Consider the following 19,430-nt stretch of genomic DNA (forward strand, 5'->3'; position numbering starts at 1 on the left):
AATTTTGCTGAAACTTTCCAATTTGCCTTCAGAAAAATCAAAATAAAATAATTCCTTTTGGATCAGTTTGATGTTAATCTGTGTCCACCAGAGCCGTTGTGGTGTCTCGTGCCTGCCACCCCCCCACCCCTTCTCTGTGGGTTAAGCTTTCTGGCTGGAGTACATCACCCATGATACATCCTAGCCTCCCTCTGATTGAACTGCTGTGGTGCATCATGGGAGTCACATAACCATGGTGCATCATGGGAGGTGTAGTCCAGTCAAGGAGTTCAGCCAGTAGAGAGGATGGAAGCATGAGGCATTGTGACACCTCAGATAGACAAAGTTTAAGGTCAAATTAAGCTGAAACAAAATGTGGCAACATTTCTGAATCAAAACTTTCCATTTGGCAAAAAAATTTGACACATCAACTTTGTTGTGGCCTGATTCAGAATGAAACAAATGTGGGAATATTGAAGTTTCCTGCAGAATGAAAATTCAGATTTTCGACCCTCTCTGTAAATCCAGGGCCATGCATGCTCATGGTATCTCTGGCATGGCCCTGGCCTCTGGCACTGCAGTATCTGAGCACTGCATGCCCTTGGTCATGAGCAGACTGGGCACTCCTAGGGGAACAGCCTCCCCCAAAACATTCATGTGAATAAGCCTTGTTCTCACCAATTCTGAACCAGGCCGTGGCCGTTTGGAATTCCTCATCACTGTCTCTGCACCATTCGGCCAGCTCCAGTTCTTACCCCAGCACGGACCCTTTTGCACATGTGCCTACTAGACCCCCCCAGCATTGCCAGTCCCGAGCATTGTGGGATCATGAGTCAAGCCCCCAAAATCATGAGATTGGCTAAAAATCAGGAGCTTTCAAAAATAGCCTGTCGTGAGCGGGCCTCTCCGGCATGAGACTCAAGGCCCCTTCTCTCTCCCGTTGCAGGGCTGGCTGGCTTCCCCTGAGATGATCTGAAGAGGAGCTGGAGAAGGAAGAGCTTGTTTAAGATGACACGAACCGACCCACCTGACATACTGGTGTCTACGGTGTATCAAGACCTAGAGGTGACGTGCCCAGCACCCAGGGATTCCATCATCTGCCAGCCACTGGCACAATGTGACACCTTCATGTCTGGATCTCTGCCGCGCGACCTGCAGCCCTTCAACAAGCGCCACTGTAGGAGCTTTGACTTCCTTGAGCCGCTCGACGACCAGCTGGCCCCTGCTCCTGCTATGGAGCGCCCCTGCCGGCACCCAGGCACCCCCGAGCCTTCCTCAGGCTCCGGAGGCAGGAAGGCTCCTCCCAGGTCGGACGTTCAGAACAGCAGGCCTCCCCCTCACGGGAGGGAAGGCCCCAAGGAGCCATTGGCTCGGGCGGAGCCAAAGAGGCGAGCGAGGTCCAAGAGCGCCCCACGGGTGAAATCCACCTTCACTCCTATTCCCATCCAGATGTCGTCCTCGTCTCCCCCTGTGCCGGCCAGGCGGGGACGGGAGGCTGTGCGCCTCTCCAGGGAGCCTGCGAGGACAGAGATGTCCCCGCGCAGGGGGAGCGGATACGCGCCGATGAAGGCCCCAATGAACGAGGTGCACCCCATCAAGCTGCAGCCCCAGCGGAGCAGCACCAGCCGCATCTCCCCACTGTGTGTCAGCAGCAACTGCCCGGAGGAGGCCCCAGGTGGGAGGCCGGCCACAAGCCTGCATGTCAAGTGCCGGATGGACATGAAGCCAGACGAGGCAGTGCTGGTGCACGCGGCACGCAGCCTGAAGGCCCAGAGCAGGAGGGAGGTGCCGTACTGGCCCAGGCTGCCCTGCGCTATCCGGAGCCTGACCATCCCAAGCAGCAGGCAGGTGTCTGTGTCCCGCACTCCCACACCCAGCGACTCCTACAGCGGGGAGCACAGGCTGCCCTACTCCAACGAGTACTATGAAGGTGACCCCCGAGGCCGGGTTTACCAGGCCATGCCCTGCCCACAGGACTATCCTGAGAGGGGCTGTATGACCTTCTCCGCTCCAAATGTGCCCACCAAGTTCTTCTACACAGAGGAGCCAGCCGGGTGCCCTGGCCCTGGCATTCCACTGAAAAGCTCTGGCTACGAGGGGTGCCCTCGCCCATACCCAGGGCGTCACCTCCCTCCACAGCCCTTCTACACAGAGGACCCAGCCAAAGGTAATATCCACACCATCCCACCCAGGACTTTCTACGTGGAAGAAGCTCGGACCTACCCCATCCAGGAAGCCCCTACCCACACCTTCTACAGAGAAGACCCTCAATTCTATGCCTCAAGGGGCATGCCCACCAAACCCCTCTATACAGAGGACCCCAGGGTATACCCCGCTCTGAACACCTCCTCCCGGTTGTTCTACACTGAGGATTATGGCAAATACCATGAGAGAGAATCCATTTCACGGACGTACCCTCATGCCCGTAGCACCCAGCCTTTGCAGTTCAGCGACTGGTACTGCCCAGACCGGGGTGCACTGCCCTACCAGACTTTGCAGATGTCCCGCTTTGCACCTCATCCCTCTGGGCAGGAGGCTTTGCTTTCCTCTTGGCATGCCAGCTACAGCACCAACCAACCCCGCCTAGGCACAGACACCCGGCATTACTCCAAATCCTGGGACAACATCCTGGCACCCAGTGTCCGCAGGGAGGACCCCATGTTCCGCGGGCGCAGCTATGAGAACCTGCTCGCCCGGGAGCAGCACCGTGCCTTATCCCCTGATGACCGGAGGCAGCCCGTGGTTATCAACCTCTCCAGTTCCCCCAAGCGCTATGCAGCGCTCTCCCTCTCGGAGAACTCCATCATGGAGAAGATGCAGGCAGACAGTGGGCGGTGCCCCTTCGGCCGCTCCTGGTTTGTCACCCCAGAAATCACCATCACCGACAATGACATCAAAGCCAATGGTCTGAGCAAGACCGAGAAGCGCTCGGCCAGCTGGGATGTGCTGGATTCCGGGCGGGATGGGCATCGCTCCCGCACCACACACTGCTACTTGGATCCCATTGCCAAAGAGAGCACCCAAAGCAGCTCCGCCCGCCAGCGCAGCCTGGAGCAGCTGGATGAGCTGATCACAGACCTGGTCATCGATTCCAAGCCCCCTCCCAGCCGCCGCCCCAGCAACGGGGACAGCCTGACAGACCAGCTCAAGAGGCTGATCGACAACGGGGCGCCCGGGCCCGCCAGGAAGCTGGAGGCCAGGAAGCCGCTGCCTTTATTGGTGGGGGAGCCCAGGCCCACCAAGGAGCAGCCGGGCCCGAGTTCCTTCCACAGAGACGTACGCAAGGAGCAGGGTGGCCGCTCACTTGCCATGTCTGTCTCCAGCAGCAGCTTTGAGAAGCAGCAGGATGACTGCTCCCCGGAGCTGAGCGCGGATGAGGACGACATGATGATGTGCTCAAACGCCAAGTGCAGGCGCACGGAGACCATGTTCAACGCCTGCCTCTACTTCAAGTCCTGCCACAGCTGCTATACTTACTACTGCTCCCGGAGCTGCCGCCGCGAGGACTGGGACATCCACAAGGAGAGCTGTGTCTACGGGCGTATCGGGAGCATCTGCCGGCACGCTCTGCAGTTCTGCCGGGAGAATGCCGAGGTGCACAAGGCCTTCTCGCGCATTGCCAAGGTGGGGTACCTGTCCCGGGGGCGAGGGGTGCTGTTTCTGGGCTTCCCCAGCTCAGGCTCAGCTGAGAACTTCCTCCAGTTTGGCTTGGAGAGCCTGCTGATGTCCCCCACCTACCTGTCCCTGCGGGAGCTGGAGGGCTACGCAGAGAGCCTGGGGGATTATGCCCGGGAGTTGGGGGTGGCTGGCATCCAGTATGACCCTGAGGAATGTTTCCTCTTGAATGTAACAGTGGCTGTTGGACAAAAAGTGCCTGTGAGGCCATCCCCCAAGGTCCAGGTGCCGACCGTCAGGAAATACGCCAAGGTGGCCTTAGCCTCCTCCAGCCCCGAGAAGCAGATCTTGAAGAAGGAGCGGGACATGGAGACCTTGATCCTGACCCCCCCGCCGGGCACGGCGGACATCGACAAGGAGGGGGAGGAAGGGCGGAAGGCCCGGGAGGTCTGCTTCATCAACATCCAGCGGGAGCTGCGGATCCGAGGCGTCTTCCTGCGCCATGAGTTCCCCAAGATCTACGAGCAGCTGTGCGACTTCGTGGAGAGTAACAAGAGGTTCACGCCCACCACCATCTACCCCACTGACAGGCGGACCGGAAAGCAGTTCATGTGTATGATCATGGCCGCCTCTGAGCCACGGACCCTGGACTGGGTCGCCAGCCCCAACCTCCTGGACGACCTCATGTGACCAGTGCTGCCACGCCACACGGGCCTCCTCTTTATTCCCCTTTGTAGACAGGTATTTTACTATTGACGCACTAAACTGGTCGGTCAGAATCTTCCCATCATTTCTAGCAGATAACTGTTGGCGCGTGGATCCCGGGGAGGCCTGGGAAAGATGCTCTCCTAACGGGGCAGCAACAGATCCATGGACTCCATGGGGCTCAGGCCACCTGCCTCTGTGGCCACTGGCTAGTCAGGGCAGGAGCTGCTGAGCTCCCTAGATTCTGGTTGGTCTTGGTGGGGATAGAGGGGTGGGGCTGGCCCTGTCACATGAGATTTGCCATGAGGAGAGGGCTGCTACGTGGAGGGTAACTCCAGTGCCACAGGTCTGTCTCTCAGTGAGGTTCTTTTACTGCCTTCTCTTCCTTTAACCTGATTCCCAGCTGGGCTTGGCCAAGGCACAGGCAATAAGTGACTGGCCTGCAGCTGTTCGAACAACAGCTCAGCATAGAACCCGCGGCCCTGCCTGTTCCTACTCCCTAAATCTGACCACTAGACAACATGGCTACCTCTAAGCAAGTGTGGCCAGATCAATCATTTTAAGCTTCCTGCCATGCCCGCTCCATCCCTCTGCCTAGACACCAAACTTGCCCATAGCTGCTCCCAAGTGGAGAGTTCTTCTCCCCCCTCCCATCGCTGCCTTATTTAATTCTGGAGACAGCCAGGAAGGGGCATGTTTTCAACCTGGCCTCTGCAAGTAGGCCCAGTGTCCTAGCACAACAGTTCCCATTTGTCTGCATGGCTGCATAATTGTACGTGGAAGGGGACTCAGAGCCATGCCTTGGCACATGGGGGTAAGTGCAGACGGGGCTTGGGAGCATACTAGGGGCTTTGGATTATGCAGACACATTTGTGACTCTCATTTGAAAATTTGGCCCAGTGTGTTTGAGTCTCTGTATAGCATGTTATATGGTATGAGTCTCTATACAGTGTGCCCCCCACCTGGGCTCTGTATGGGATGAGTCTCAGAGCAGCCTGCACGCTACACGGTCTCTGTGCAGCATGAGGCTCTACACAGCAGTGGCGGAGCCAGGATGGGACATTTGGGTGGGCTCCGACTTTGGGTGGGCGGCAATGACTGGGTGGAGGGAGGAGGAGGAGGAATCAGGGCCCACCTACCCCCTCTAGCCGGCCTTGCTGGGGTCAATGGATGCTCTGGCTGAGGCCCCCTGGGGCCCCAGGCACGCACTCAGCTCTGGGAGGAGACTCCGCTGTCCGGCGGCAACGGCTCCTGTCCCCGACCCATGCCCCACCTCGGGCCTGGCCTCCCAAGGAGCAGACCTACCTTTTTTGAGGACTCCTCTGCCTCCACTGGGTCACCTGAAGCTCACCCTCCTAGTGGCGGATTAAACACTGGGCCAAAGGGGCATGTCCGGGGCCCCAGCCAATTGGAGGGCCCCAGAAAAACAGGCTCCACTGCTGGGGAGCGGGATTGGGGTGTGGGGGCTTGCCCCGCTCTGCCCGCCTGCTGCTCCAGCTGGGGAGTGGGAGCAGGACACTGGGGCTTTCCCCGACCCCACTCCCCAGCTGCAGCGTCAGACGGAGCAGGGCAAGAGCCTGACCCCCACGCCCCGACCCCACTCCCGGTTGGAGCACCAGGTGGGTGGATGGAGCTGGGCAAGAGCCTGACTCTGCTCCCCAGCTGGAGCGCCGGGTGGGCAGAGTGGGGTAAACCCCTGACAGTGCTCCCTGGCTGGAGTGCTGGGCGAAGCGGAGAAAGCCCCTCGCTGCCCACAGGAGCACCAGGCAGGTGGAGCAGGGCAAGCCCCCTGCCCCGACCCCGCTCCGCGGCTGGCGTGCTGGGCGGGCAGGCAAGGTGGGGCAAGCTAGGGCCGGAGCAGAGCTGGGGGGCAGGATGCTAAGTGGGTGGGCCACGGCCCTCCCAGGCCCACTCGTGGCTACGTCCCTGCTATACAATGTGGGCTCTATACGATATGAGGCTCAATACAGTATGGGCTCATTATGGGCACTATACAATATGAGGGTCAATACAGTGTCTATACAGTATGAATCTACAGTGGGCCCTGTAGATGGTCTTTATACAGCATGTGGCTCTATACAGGAGCACTCTGACGGTCTCTACACAGTATGAGGCTCTATGTGGTCTCTATGCAGTAGGCATCCCCTTTCCTCAGGCCTGTGCACAGCTGCCCACCTGTCCACAGACACTGCTTCCACTTGCCAAAATCCCTGTGTCCCCCTCCAGCCCCTCCCAAGTGCTGAGTCAGTCTCCGCTGCCAACACGAGGGCCCCATTCTGTGTGGCGCTTAGCTCTCCCTGCCCCCTGGCTGAGAGTGGGGGACCCCAGACCTCCTGGGGTGCTCAGGCCCTGTGAGCGCCGCGTGGGCTGGGGGAGGACCCTCCTGCTCTGCCAGGCCAGTGTGGGAGTCTGCCAGGGCCTGACTTAGGTACTCAGGAGGCCGTGAGGGGTAAAAGTTCCAAGACACCTGATGCACTGTATCTGTAACTGACAATAAGCCACTTCCAGGGCAAAGCCAGCAGCGGCCGCCCCCCGTTCTCCTCCAAGTAGGAAGGTCAAGCCCACCTCTGTCCCCTCTATTGCAGCAGGTCATTCCCACCCCTCCCTGCATAACTGAGTGGGGAGCGTGGTACCCAACCTGGCCCTAGTGCGAAGCCAAGGAACAGCACTGAGAGGGCTGCGCTCCCTGGGTCCCAAAGGCATGTGTGGCCAGCTCCTCTGAGAATGAAGGGGCCCCAGGCACAGGTGGGGTCTGGTGCTGGCTTCTTAAAGTGCAGGAGTCCTGGGCTGTGCTCTGCTGGGGGAGCTGGGGCCCTGGAAGCCAGGGGGCTTAGGGCTTTCCAGTGAATCCTGGGCCAGCCCATGTTGCAGCAGGATCTCGAGCGAAGTTGGTTTCTTTGCATTGTCATCGAGAATAAAACTCCTGAGACAGGCCCAGGAGGAGAGCTCCTCCTGCCCCCGGCCTGCCCTTGCTTACATCTCACTCAGCTCCCCATGCCTGGGGAGAACTGCAGAAGAGTGGACTGTTTCTGGCAGCGTCTACACTGCTCCTCCTCTCTGGGCATCACCATGCCGTCTGGGTCCCCCAGGGGGCTCAAACCCATCTGGAGTTTTGCCCAATTTGGCCTCCCCAGTGGAATTCAAAGCCACGCTGCCATGCTCCTGAACTTCACTGGCCGTATTAACTAGCCCTGATCCTAGTGCAGGGCTCCCTAGCCTTTCAGCCTCCTTCCCAGTGGCCGAGGCAGGGCCTGAGCCAAGAGCTTTGAAAATCCCAGTAATTCTTTCTCTGAGCTCCAACCATGGCCCTGGGATCAGAATGGCCCCAGAGCATGGCCTTCCGGACACCCAGGGCCACTCCATCTGCTCCTTCGAGCTGGATGGGCCTGGTTTTCCCCTAGGGAGGCTGCGCTGCTTGGCTGAGTGCGCGCTCTGGCCACAGTGAGCCTCCCCCTTGTAATGCTCAGGGTTCCCCTGGCTTCCGGTCCCCAGGGCAGTGCCAAGCTGTAAGGGGAATTGCAGGAGCTCGGGGCCGTACCCTGATCCATGTGACATCAGTGCAGAGACGGGGGCGCTGCCTGGCATGCAGCGACTCCAGGCGTCGGTGAGCTCAGGCTGGTCCAGGGTCTGGCTGTAGGGCGCTGGATGCTAAAGGTACCCCAGCCTGCCCTTCTTGGGGCTGGGCTGGACCTGGAGATGTCAAATGGTGCCTGGGTGGAGGACTGGATTTGCCCGCTCAGCCCCCTTGTGCCATTGATCCAAACCAGAACCCCAGAACCAGCCCCTCAGACACCAAGCCTGAGCCAGCCAGCCTTTATCCTCACAGGGGATTGCAGATCCAACCCTCCCTGCCCTCTGCATGTGGACCCGCTTTGACCTTGTCCTTGTGAGCCTGGCTCTCACTGGCTGGCCCTCCCTGCCTGGGTGCTCCCTGAGGCTTGGGCTACACTGAAAGCTACGTTGGTCAGGGAGTGAAGAACCACCCCTGCCCGCCTCCCTCTCAGCAACACAGCTAGGCCAGCAAAACCCAATGTAAGGACAGCTGTGGCGGAGGAAGAGGGCCTCTGCAGGCCGGCTAATGTCAGTCGGGGAGGGGTAAGCTGCGCCACATGAGGGGGCTCCGCACTGGAGACAGCTGGAGCCCAGCGGCCAGCCACCACCATCCGTGCTCCTCTCTGCAAGGGGCAGGAAGAAGGGCCTCAGCCCACCCAGCCCAGACATTGCCGCCCTCTCCCCAGCTCCTTGGTAAAGGAGCCAGTGTCTCCTGAGCCAGGATTTATCCTGCTGTGCGCCAGCCCCTGCTTGAGGTGGCTCTCCAAGGGGCCACCTTCCTGGAACAGCCTCTTAATTATGGTAATGCCCTGCAGGCCTTGCTCTGGCTTCAGGACTTGCTGCACCAGCAGCCCTTGGGTTTATTTGGGGAGGCTCCTCCGTGGGGCCGTGCAGAGAGCAAGTAGGCACTCCCCATCCCAGCCTGCACCTTACGCACCAGCCTGATGCAGGGAAAGCTCCGCTCGCTCTCGCTTGGGCTGGGGGGAGCAGATGTCTCCCTGCGCTGCGAAGGGAGGCTGTGATCTTTGCCAGGGAGCTCCTGCCCTAAGCCGGGCCCCACTCCTGAGTGATGGGAGCTGCTTACTGCAGGGCCCCAGCGCCCAAACAAGTGAGATCACAAAGAGCAATCCCAGGAGCAGATCAGAGTGCTGTACTGGGCCCTTCCGGGGCTGCAAACAGTCCAGCAAGTTCAGGGTTAAATTCACTCCACCACATGCCTTTGCACTTCCCTGGCATTGGATGGCCACAGTGCCAGCCGGGGGCTGTTTTTCCTCTTCTCCCATTTATTGCCATCTCTGAGTGTGCCAAGGACCTGGGCTAGCAGGGAAGCCACTCAGGTGGTGCTCTGCAGCAGCCACCCCATGGTTTCAAAGGGGTTAAAGCTGTGTTGTGAAGGGGGGTCTCTGTTTGGGGGAGGCAGCCACCTGCAAGGGGCAGGGCAGGTGCTTTCAGGGAAAGTGCCAAATGTTTTCTGGTTACACTTTTAGCCGAAGTCCAGCGCAGCTGCTGAGTGGGGAGGGGAGGAGAGTGAACGCTGGCGTGCAGGGGGCGTGCATGGATGTGCATGAGGCATGTGCTTGGGGCAGGGATCGTGCAAGGTACAGGCATGAGGTGGGCATGGATTACGTGTGCTCATGGGATGGGTGTTCGTGCCTGCACACAGGGTGGGCATGGAACAGCCCTGCCAGGAGGAACCTGGCTCTGAGGAGTGGGGGTGGCCCGTGTTTTAAAGAAGACAGGCTGAAGGGGCTTTCCCAGGGGCCGCCCCGCTGGGGCAGTCCTTACGGCAGAGGCTGGGTTCAGGATGCAGTTTCTCTGGAGGGGTTGCTGTGCTTGCATGCAGAGCTGGAAATCAGCTGGGCCTAGTGTAAATACAGCACCACTGACTGCCCCCTGCCCACAGGCCGGAGTCTGGCGCTGTCCTGTGGGAGCTCCCCCGTCCTGCCATGCAGAGGGCTTCCCCGGAGCTCCCTGCCAGTGGGGTGGGAGGCCAAAGCTCAGAGAGGAGCAGCAGTGAGCTGGTGCAGAACAGGCTCTCCCAGAGGGTGCAGGCACAGGGCACAGAAGATGCATGATGAGCACCCCTCACTGGCGTCCCTGCCATTGCGCTGGTGCTGGAGTTGCTGCCAGGTGCAGGCAGCAGGTGACTGCCCTGTGAGGCTGCTCACAGCTGCTGCCATCCTTGTTTCTCCTCTGTCCCAGAAAAGGAGCTTGGACGCTTGCCAGCTTCAGTTCACTGCCAAATTCTGCCAGGGAGCATCTCCAGCCTGTAGCGGGATCCCTGCACATGCTGCAGGGCTGTGTGCTGGGGGAGGTCTTCCAGAGCTCCCCCTCTGCTGGCTTCAGGCACATACCTTCTCCTCAGGGCGCTCCCCGTTGTAACGTGGGGGGACGGGGAGGGAAGGCTGAGGGCATGGAGGCCCCCTCATTGCAGCCAGGGCGGGTATCTCAGGATCAGGTCCCTTGCCAGCCTTAAGACTAATGAATTCCTTGCAGCCCAGCAGCTCTAACTCTCAGCCCCTACCCCACTGCGGCACTGTCCAGCCAACTTGCTGTTTGAAGCCAGTTGCCTGCGGTGTGCTGCCCCCTCCCCCCCCCGCAGCTGGCATGTTAATTGAGAGCCCAGGGTGTTCTGCTAGACCCCCTCCTGTTTCTCCTCTGCAGCAGCCTAACTTCCCAAGGCGTGCCCGACCAGCTGAGGCCATGGGATTTCCTGCAGGGGCCCTCGTGTGCTAGCCTGTCCATGACACCAGCCTCGGGGTCCCAGAGACGGGCCCCAGGCCGTGACAGTGCCTGGGCTCGGGATGGGCCGAGCCAGGGGCCACACAAGAGTCTTAGTCTCTTTGGAGTCCAGGGAGCGTCTGCTCAGCCCAGCTACTTCCTTCGGACTCCAGCACTGCCCCCAACACAGCAAACCTGCGCCCGTGGCTGGAGCTCCCCATGGGGTCGGCCTGCCCATCCTACCCCCAAACGCCCCAGCTCCAGAGCCAGGGGCCGGCAAGCCACCAGCTGGCTGGTGGTTGACCGCTGCATTGGAGCAGGAGGGGTGGAGCTGCCCAGAGTTACCTGAGCATGGGCGAGAGGAATTTGGGGGCCCTGTAAGGCATGCTGGAGCTGGAGCTGCTGGCTTGAATGGTTTCCATCATCTACAGAATTCACAGTTTGGTTTAGTGGCTCTCAGCAGCCCCACTGTACAAGTTGTTCCAGCGCCCCTGGGTGCAGCAAGCCCCTGCCATGCAGCCAGCCAGGCCCAGGATGGGGCAGTCAGGAGCCGTGGCTCTGCCTACGCACCAGGCCTCCCAGCCCTTGGCAATGAGCTCCTCCCCGTGCTCCAGTCCCAAAGGACGACAAGGGACAAGCTGAGTCACTGGCCCCTCCTGGTTCCCTGTTGCTCAGCTGAGCTCCACCATCATCCGAGGGCTGCACCATGTGGGCTGACAGCAACAGACAACAGGGGCCCCTCCCCACACCCCGCCTCCACCGGAGTGCCCACCCTGACCTGCAGGGATACGGCCACTCGCTCCTGGGCCAGGGGGCCCACTAGTGCCAAGTGAAATGGGTGGGTTTGCTGTCGGAGCCCCTCCCTGGCTGGACGCATCTGAGAGCCTTCCGCGCCCCTGCTTTTGGTGGGATCCTGCCACTAGTCTGCCCCCTACCCGTGTTTTAGATGGGGTCTCTGCTGGCTTTGTGGCTCGCCCTCACACCAGAGCTCCACACATGGATTCCAAGGGGAGGCGTTACTCCCATTGGACAAGGTGAATGACTTTTATGAGCATTGGCGTCTCTCGGGTGCACTGAGACTGTCAGATGCCAGCCGCTCACTGAGCGTGGCCAGGACAATGTACCTTAGCAACAGCCCCCTGCTGCAGCACCTGTCTGGGGGCATTCGAGGAGGAGCCAATGGGGGGGGGAGGGGGCATGGATTCCAAACCTCTCAGCTGTGCAATTACCCAGCAAAGCCACAGGTGCCATGCCAGCAGCTTTCCCTCTCCCTGGCATCTTTTCTGTGGAGCTCTCAGCTTCTCCAGGTGGATGGGGACGTAGTGGCAGAAGGGCGGGTGGGGGCCGTCTTTTTCATGCAATGGGGCTTCAACAACCCGGACGTGATGCCAAGTCCAGAGTTTGGCTACAGTGTTCCATCCACTGGGCTTAAAACCAAAGCACCAAGTGACCCCTCTGCTGGCATGGTCTGAGGCTGAGGGTTGACTAGCTCACAGAGGCTGGATTGCCCTCCCCACCCCAGAGAGGGGCCCTGTGGAACAGCATCCTCCTGCTGTTTGGGGGTGCAGCCTCCAGGGCTGTCTATCTTGGTGCACTGCACCCTGCCCCTAGTTGCTCATTCATTGTCCCGGGTTCTGTGGCTCCACCCCCTTGGTTGAGGTTCGGGTAGGCTGGAGTGGCCTCCCCCATTTGTTTGTTCATTCTCCCACGGTATGTTCTGGGGCCCTGACCTCACCAGCGGGGTTGGCTTTTTGTTGCTGTCACCTCTGGGGTTTCAGTTGGCTGCGGGCCATGGCTCTTCATTCTTTGCCCAGTGACGAAGCTGGCTGGCTCCTGGGGTCCCCTCACTGAGCGGGCAGGGCTTATGGTACCTTGGGCTGCACCCACCAGTCCCAGTCACCAAAGGCGCTGTTGGCCCTGCCTGCTGCACCCAGCTCCTGTGCGGCAAAGTTGAGACGCTGGGCCACGGTGCGCAGCCACCAGGTCATGCTTCTGAAAACACCGGCTTGAGAGTTGAATGCAGCCACCCTCCACGGCCAGGCGAGGCCCTGACCATGCAGACTTCCCCCGGCCATGTAATGACGCCTCCCCGCCACGCTCCGCCGTGGGGTGTGACCAGGGGCCAGCCTAGGACTTTCAGATTCAACCCACAAGCCTTGCCCACTTGAGCTGGAGGAGTAACTTCATTACCAATAGCTGCAGGAGGAGGCTGTTGTCCTCTAGTGGATCAGTCAGTAGAGGGGGATGTGTTTACACACGGGCATGACCCAGAACTCGAGGGGTGCTGCCCGTACTGCACCTTGCTTTAGCTTTCATTGTCCCCACAGTCACACTAATCTTCCCCAGGAGGGTTCTGGGTAGTGTAGTTGACCGTGCATTTGCTGTACTCAACAGTAATAGTTTTAGAACTGCTACTAGCGGGCACGCCAAGCAGTATGTGTGTGTAGTGCATCGCACGCATGCTGCCCTGTTCACGTGCCTCGCCCGGATCTGCAGAGCCCCTCGCTAGGGGGCAGAGGTGCAGCTGGTTTCCACTGGCCATTCTGTCCTTGGCTCTTCTGCTAAGGTATCAGGCAGGGGCACTAATGACTTGCAACGGTGGCTGGCTTTGTCTGCTAGGAGCACAAGACCAATTCACACCACTCAGCGGCCAGCAGCCAGGCAGTGGCCATGCCCAGCCTCCTAGCACTTGGGCTGCCTTCACCCTGGGGGGGGAAGGCTGCTCCGCCCACTAATCCCATATCATAAAGCCATAACCTGCCTCTTCTCATTGCTCAGCTGCTCTAGAAGCATATACATCTCCCCACTGGGGAACACAGGCAAGCCAGCCTGGTGTAACTCCAGACTAACCACACCGGCGGCAGCGGGGTTCCCAGACCTGGGATCTCTTGCGACTCTCCTCAGAGCCCTCCCTTCTGGGTGCACGCTGGAGCTGCTGCCTCCTAGGGAAGCAAAAGGGAGCTGCTGACAGGCCCCCTGGTAGATCCACTCACCCCTTGTCCCCAGGCACAGTGCACGCCCTCTGAACAGAACAGCTCGTGTTCTGCTCCAACCTGACCCGGGTGGGAGAGCACAAGGATCAACACTCAGTGAGCACCTGAGGCTGGCATGCAAAGCCAGCGGCAGGAGACCTATCATGCAGCAATAGGCATACTCAGTCAGGGGCCAAATTCAACCCCACTGGCAGCAGGTGCAGGTCCATTGCCTTCAGCAACATTGAGCCAGCTTGTGCTGGGTGTGAACTGGCCCAAGACTGAGTGAGATGAATGAGAGAGGGGCTGGGCAGGTTCCAGTGCATGGGAACTGCTGCCCTTTTGCTGCTGGGAGCCCCTGATGCCTCTGCAAGGCTGCTGCTCTAGGGCGCTCTGCTGGCCCAGATACAGGGTAACAGTGTGTTGCCCTCTAGCCCAGACTGGGGCCTGCAAGTTGGTCCCAGGGCTGCCCCTAGTCAAGCTGCTGACAGGGGTCATGTGAGCTGCGGGAAAGTGCGGCTGAGACAGAGTCAGGAGCTCTGGAGTTCTAAGTCCTGAGCTGAAACTGATGCACTGCGTGACCTTGGACAAATCACTTAACCACTTTGTGCCTCAGTTTCCCCCCATGCGTTGGGGGTAAAATCACCTATCTATCTCTGAGGGGTTGTGGAGGCTGCAAAGATCTGTTCATGTTTGCTTAGCGATATGTTTTAGCAGTATTACATTAGGGCTTGAGTTCTGAGCAAGGGCAGGAGAGCTGCCCCGCCTTTTGGTGCTGCCTCAGCCAACAAGAGAAGGGATCACCAAGTTCTGTCTCATTTGAAATGCGAGAGAGATGTGAGAGCAGCAAGAGAGCAGTACAGGGAATCTGATCGGCTGCCAAACACTGGAAACAAGGAGATTATATCAAATTCCTGCATTCATTCGGGTTAGAACTCCCAGCCCATACCCTCAGCTGCCCTAAGTCAGCGTGGCTCTGTTCAGACCGATGTCAAGTGAGCGACGCTGACTTACACCAGATGAGGAGCTGCCCCAGGGAACACCATGTGCCCATTTCTGTGTTACAGGGAGCACTGGGGAGTTTTACCTAGAGCAGCGGTTCCCAAACTTTAGCAAATCAAGGACCCCCATTTTGATTTAAAATTTTTTGCAGACCCGCAAGTCACCTGCTCAGCGCCAGGCCCTGCCTCCACTCCACCCCTTCCCCCAAGGCCCCACCCCACCTCTTCCCACCCCCACCCTTCCTCTTCCCCACCTCTTTCCGCCCCTTCCCCCAAGCATGCCCCATCCTCGCTCCTCCCCCTCCCTCCCAGCGCTTCCTGCACGCCGTGGAACAGCTGTTCTGCAGCATGCAGGAGGCACTGAGAGGGAGGGGCAGGAGTTGATCGGCGGGGCCAGAAGACCCCCTGGAATACCCTCATGGACTCCAGTTTGAGAAACACTGACCTAGAGGGAATCATAAAGCTTTCACTCTCCATGCTGTTTGCTTCCCTTCAGCACAGGCCATGGAACCTGCTGGTCAGTGTCAGTTTCCATGCTCTAGCTGAGGGCTGTTGTGTTTGGGTTGCCAAGGAAATGTGCCGGCCTTTCGAGACCAGTCCATTTCATTGTCATTCCTGGGACTGCCCAATCCTCTGCCATCTCACCAATGCTCATTTCTTACCAGCCCTTCTTTTGTGGCCAAGTTTGACCCCGCCAAGTCTGATGATTCTGGCCCTTTCAACTCCCTGGGGTTCATGCTAGGGGTGTTAGGGTTTGACACCCGAATCTTGGAGCCACAGGTGGCCTGGGATCTGTGCCTGGAGCCTTCCTTGAGGTGAATGGGGGGTGTTGTTGTAGACCGGGGGCATAAGCCCGATTTGCTGACATGTTACTGGCCATGTGAAATGGAGAAGGGAGTTTGAGAACTGACCTTTCCCCCGGACAATTCTGTTACCCACACACTCTAGGCACTTCCGTGGGCTCAAGATGTAATATAGGAACCCCCATCCACAGGCGCCGACTCTGCGTCCCTGCCCCAGCTCACCTCTGCCTCCCCTCCGCTCTGCCTCTTCCCCTGAGCGCGCCGCTGGGTCCTGCTTCTCCCTGCTCCCTCCCAGCGCATGCGCCGCAAAATAGCTGTTTCACGCGGCAAGCCTGGGAGGGAGGGGGGAGGAGAGGGAATGCAAGACGCTTGGGGGAGGAGGCGGGGCCAGGGCAGGGGTTTGGGGAGGTATCCAACAGGGGCAGGGAGGGGTGGAGTTGGGGCGGGGCCAGGCCGGGGGGGGGTGTACAAGCACCCACCGGTGCCAACAAAAGTTGGAGCCTGTGCCCCCATCCTTACCCAGTTCTTAGGGCTCAGGGCACAATCTTCTGCGGGTCTGCAGGGCCTTTTCCAGTGAAGGAGCCTTGCACAGTAATATTCTCTATTTATTAAGTTACCAAAACAGAACACACAGGCTAAGCAGACAATGCTCCTCACTCCCAATAAGGCAGATGAACTTTTCCTGGTGGCCAGGCAGGATCAGGTCATTTGGAGCTACAGCTTCTGCACAGTATGATTGGCAGGTGTTGAGGTCTGGCAGCTCTGATCCTGGGCTGTGTCCTGGAGTTGGGTGCTAAAGAACTTCCTTTTGGATCCCAGTTTATATAGTGAAACTTGAGTCCTGCTTAGCGCTACCGTCACCAACCATTGTAAACTGAAGTGTTATAAGACAGTATTTTTACCCATCCTAGCCCATTGTGAAACCATTCTTTACTCAATCAGACCCCAGCGCCTGAGTTGATTTAAATCTTGCAAAATTAGTTATGCCACAGACAGAAATGATCAAAGAACCAGACAGAGACCCTACAGATAAACAATAGAGAAGTGGGGTCCGTAAAGACAAAACAATAGAAGTAGAGATTTCACAACCACAACTGTTGAGAAGTGGTTCCTTGCCAGGCAGAATGCTGTCAAACAAAGTTTTCTATAAACTTTTTAAGCTCTGTTTCTTTATCTGGTGGTGGTGGGCACTGTTAGGACAGGAGCACAGTCTTCACAGCCCGATATGACATTGTTTTGATGTAATTTAGAGGAAATGTGAGGATGTGACTCTCTGCTTCTTAGCTCATGACTGCGACTGTCCTACTGTGGCTACAGAAAAGACCTCTGACCTTACGATATGGGGAGCAGAGGGAGGAAATGACCTTGCTATGGAGGGTGATGGGAATGTTCTGTCCTTGACCACAGGTAACCACTGAGTGTTGCTGCCATCTAGAGAGATGGACCAGAACTACATCCTTGGATCCAAACATCCTATCTCTCTAACAGGGCAACCCAAGCCCCTGATTCAAAGATGGAGGTTCCATGTGCAGAGCTGAATGGAAACCTCCCCAGATGACAGGGTGCTCAGGTGGGGCCCATTATAAAGAGACTTCCAGCTGTGCATACTGATCCCTGGTTTTGGTTCACGCCCTTCTCCACTCTGAGTGCATCAGTCTAGAATTTCCTGGTGCATGACTGTTGGTGACAACTTTGTTTCCTTGGTGACCATGCACTAATGTGAATGCACCAGAGCCACGAGCAGTGATTTTGGGCCTGCCCAGCATCAAGGGATCAAGTCAAAGACACCAGAAGTTATTAACTAGCACTGGAATGGAAATCAACAGTTCCTATGCCAGGCTGCCTGGGTCAGCCGGGGGTGTTCATGCCACCAAGGGGAGGCAGCACCCTCAAAGACAGCACTGTTGTGGATAGCTACCGCCCCACTGCACCAGCTAGATAGTGCCCATTAGCTGAGTAGATGCAAGTTCTTCTTCTGGAAAGGCTGAATAGTTGGGGCAAAAGTGAGGGACTCCTGCCTCTCAGCCAGCTAAGCTGAGTTCCTCCCCAGCAGCACTGCAGTCAGTGGGACTTCCTGCCTTTCATCATAATGCCAGGTAGGCTTTTCTCCTCCCCACCATCCCAGTCATTGTAAGTTCCCTCCCGCATTTCACCTGCAGAGCTGTGACTTCCTCCTATTGTGGCAGCAGGGGAAACTGGGAGCATCTTTGTCCTGGTTTTGCATTCCTTTGCACTCTCTGGGATCCTGTCCATGCTTTAACCATGTTTCATGGCCGAGATCCAAACAGCTCCTCCAACTACACAGCTTCAAGGTAACGGTGGATCCTGATAGCTGCAGCCTCCTAATCTAACAAACAATAAATAAAAAGACTGAAACTGCATCTTCTCAGCTGGGATCCCTGGAAGGTTTTACCTAAACGGGACAGAATTCTTTGATAAATGCATGTTCTGTTTATTTCCTTTTTTAAGTTATGCATCATATTGAAGAGTCAGATCACATCTCCTCTTGTGCAGAGCAGAACTAGGTCTGTATTTTCTCACATTTCGTTGTATCATTCCTGCTGGTGTTCCACAGCAAAGTTTCTGAGGTAAACTTATTATGAGAGATCTATTTCCTTTGAATATCCATAAAGTATAACTTGAATGTACTGCACTGTTGTCTGCCTTTACTGTCTCAACTGGGCAACAGTAGTTTTGTGAGGAAGGTGCTGATCTTGTGGGGGAGGCAGGGGAAACCTTTCCTGCTAACATGAAGACAGAGTCCTCCTGGAGCCAAAAAACACTTAAATGGAATGAGATCCAAAGAAAAGGAACTGTTAGAACCTCTGGGACACTGGAGGAGTAATGGGGGAGTGACCATTTGTAAGTGTGACAAAGTGATGTGCTGCAGACAGAAGCGACACATGCCTGGGGAGTGGGGATCAGAACCCTGGTCCATCCACCCCAAACATCTAACTCTCTGCTACTTGTGTGAGAGGCAACTTCAAAAGCTGATGGAAGTGGTAGCCAGCCACTAGAGGGCAGCATCCCCCATACAGACTCCAAAAGCCAGTACACTACAGCACCACATCCTTACCCATTTATAGGTGACGCCAGTGACTAGTCCAGGGGTGGCCAATCTGGGGATCCGGAGCCACATGTTAATATGTGGCTCCCTTGTATGGACACTGACTCTGAGGCTGGAGCTACAGGCCCTGCCACAGGCCCTGCCCCCACTCCACCCCTTCCCACCCCCTCCCCTGAGTCTGCCAGGCCCTCACTCCTTCCCCACCCTCCCCCCCCAGCCTCCTGAATGCCATGAAACAGCTGATCGGGAGGGAGGGGGAGGCGCTGACTGGCAGGGCTGCTGGTGGGCGGGAGGCACTGGGAGCGGGTGGAGGAGTGGATGGGGGGCAGCAGACGCATTACTGTGGCTCTTTGGCAATGTACACTGGTAAATTCTGGCTCCTTCTCAGGCTCAGGTTGGCCACCCCTGGACTAGGGAACAAACTTGTCAAGAAAATGCCCCGGTACGGAGGATCATCATCAGTCCTATTCTGAAGGCTTAAGCGATGCACAAACCATGTGTTGGCCATTGCAGAGGAGAGATGTTCATCCTCAGTGAGTGAATAGGTTTGTGCTACCCAGATGAGCAGAGGCGCAGACCCTCTGTTCTGGAGAACAGGAAGGAGCCAGGCTGAGATCACCTCTTTGCCCTCCCAGGCTGTCCCAGACCTCCCATATTATCATATTGCTTAAGGCCAAAAGGGGCCACTAGCTCATCCAGGTTCACCTGTAGATCACAGACCACAGACACAACGCAGCACCTGCCCACTAAACCCAACTATCAAAGGCGTGCACGGGGGGGAGGGGCAAGCAGGGGCACAGCCCCGACCCCCAATAATTGGCAGGGGCACAGAACTTCTCCAGCACCAGAGCTGCGAAGGCAGGGAAGATCAAGTTCCTGACAGGGCTGGGCTGGGACAGGGTGGAGGGAGAGAAGATCGATCTCCTGCCGGGACCCATGGGGAGGGGAGAAAGCAAACTCCTCCTGGGGCCAGGGGAGCAGAAGTGAGGCAGTTAGCTTCCATGCCCCCCCAAAA

The 19,430-nt window shown here is 57.8% G+C and overlaps 1 protein-coding gene across 4 annotated transcripts in view; it reads left to right on the plus strand.

Moving 5' to 3' along the window:
- Positions 1 to 17,996, plus strand: part of AJM1 (apical junction component 1 homolog) — a 33,194-nt gene extending 15,198 nt beyond the window's left edge. For all 4 annotated transcript variants that reach the window (XM_073313804.1, XM_073313801.1, XM_073313803.1 and 1 more), the window contains one exon: positions 926 to 17,996. In XM_073313804.1, coding sequence (XP_073169905.1) covers positions 988 to 4,284 — 3,297 coding nt within the window. In that variant the 5' untranslated portion in view covers positions 926 to 987 and the 3' untranslated portion in view covers positions 4,285 to 17,996. The remainder of the gene's footprint in view (positions 1 to 925) is intronic.
- The last annotated feature ends 1,434 nt before the right edge of the window (positions 17,997 to 19,430 follow it).

Source organism: Lepidochelys kempii, chromosome 16 (assembly GCF_965140285.1).
Source record: "Lepidochelys kempii isolate rLepKem1 chromosome 16, rLepKem1.hap1, whole genome shotgun sequence".
Taxonomy (NCBI): domain Eukaryota; kingdom Metazoa; phylum Chordata; order Testudines; family Cheloniidae; genus Lepidochelys; species Lepidochelys kempii.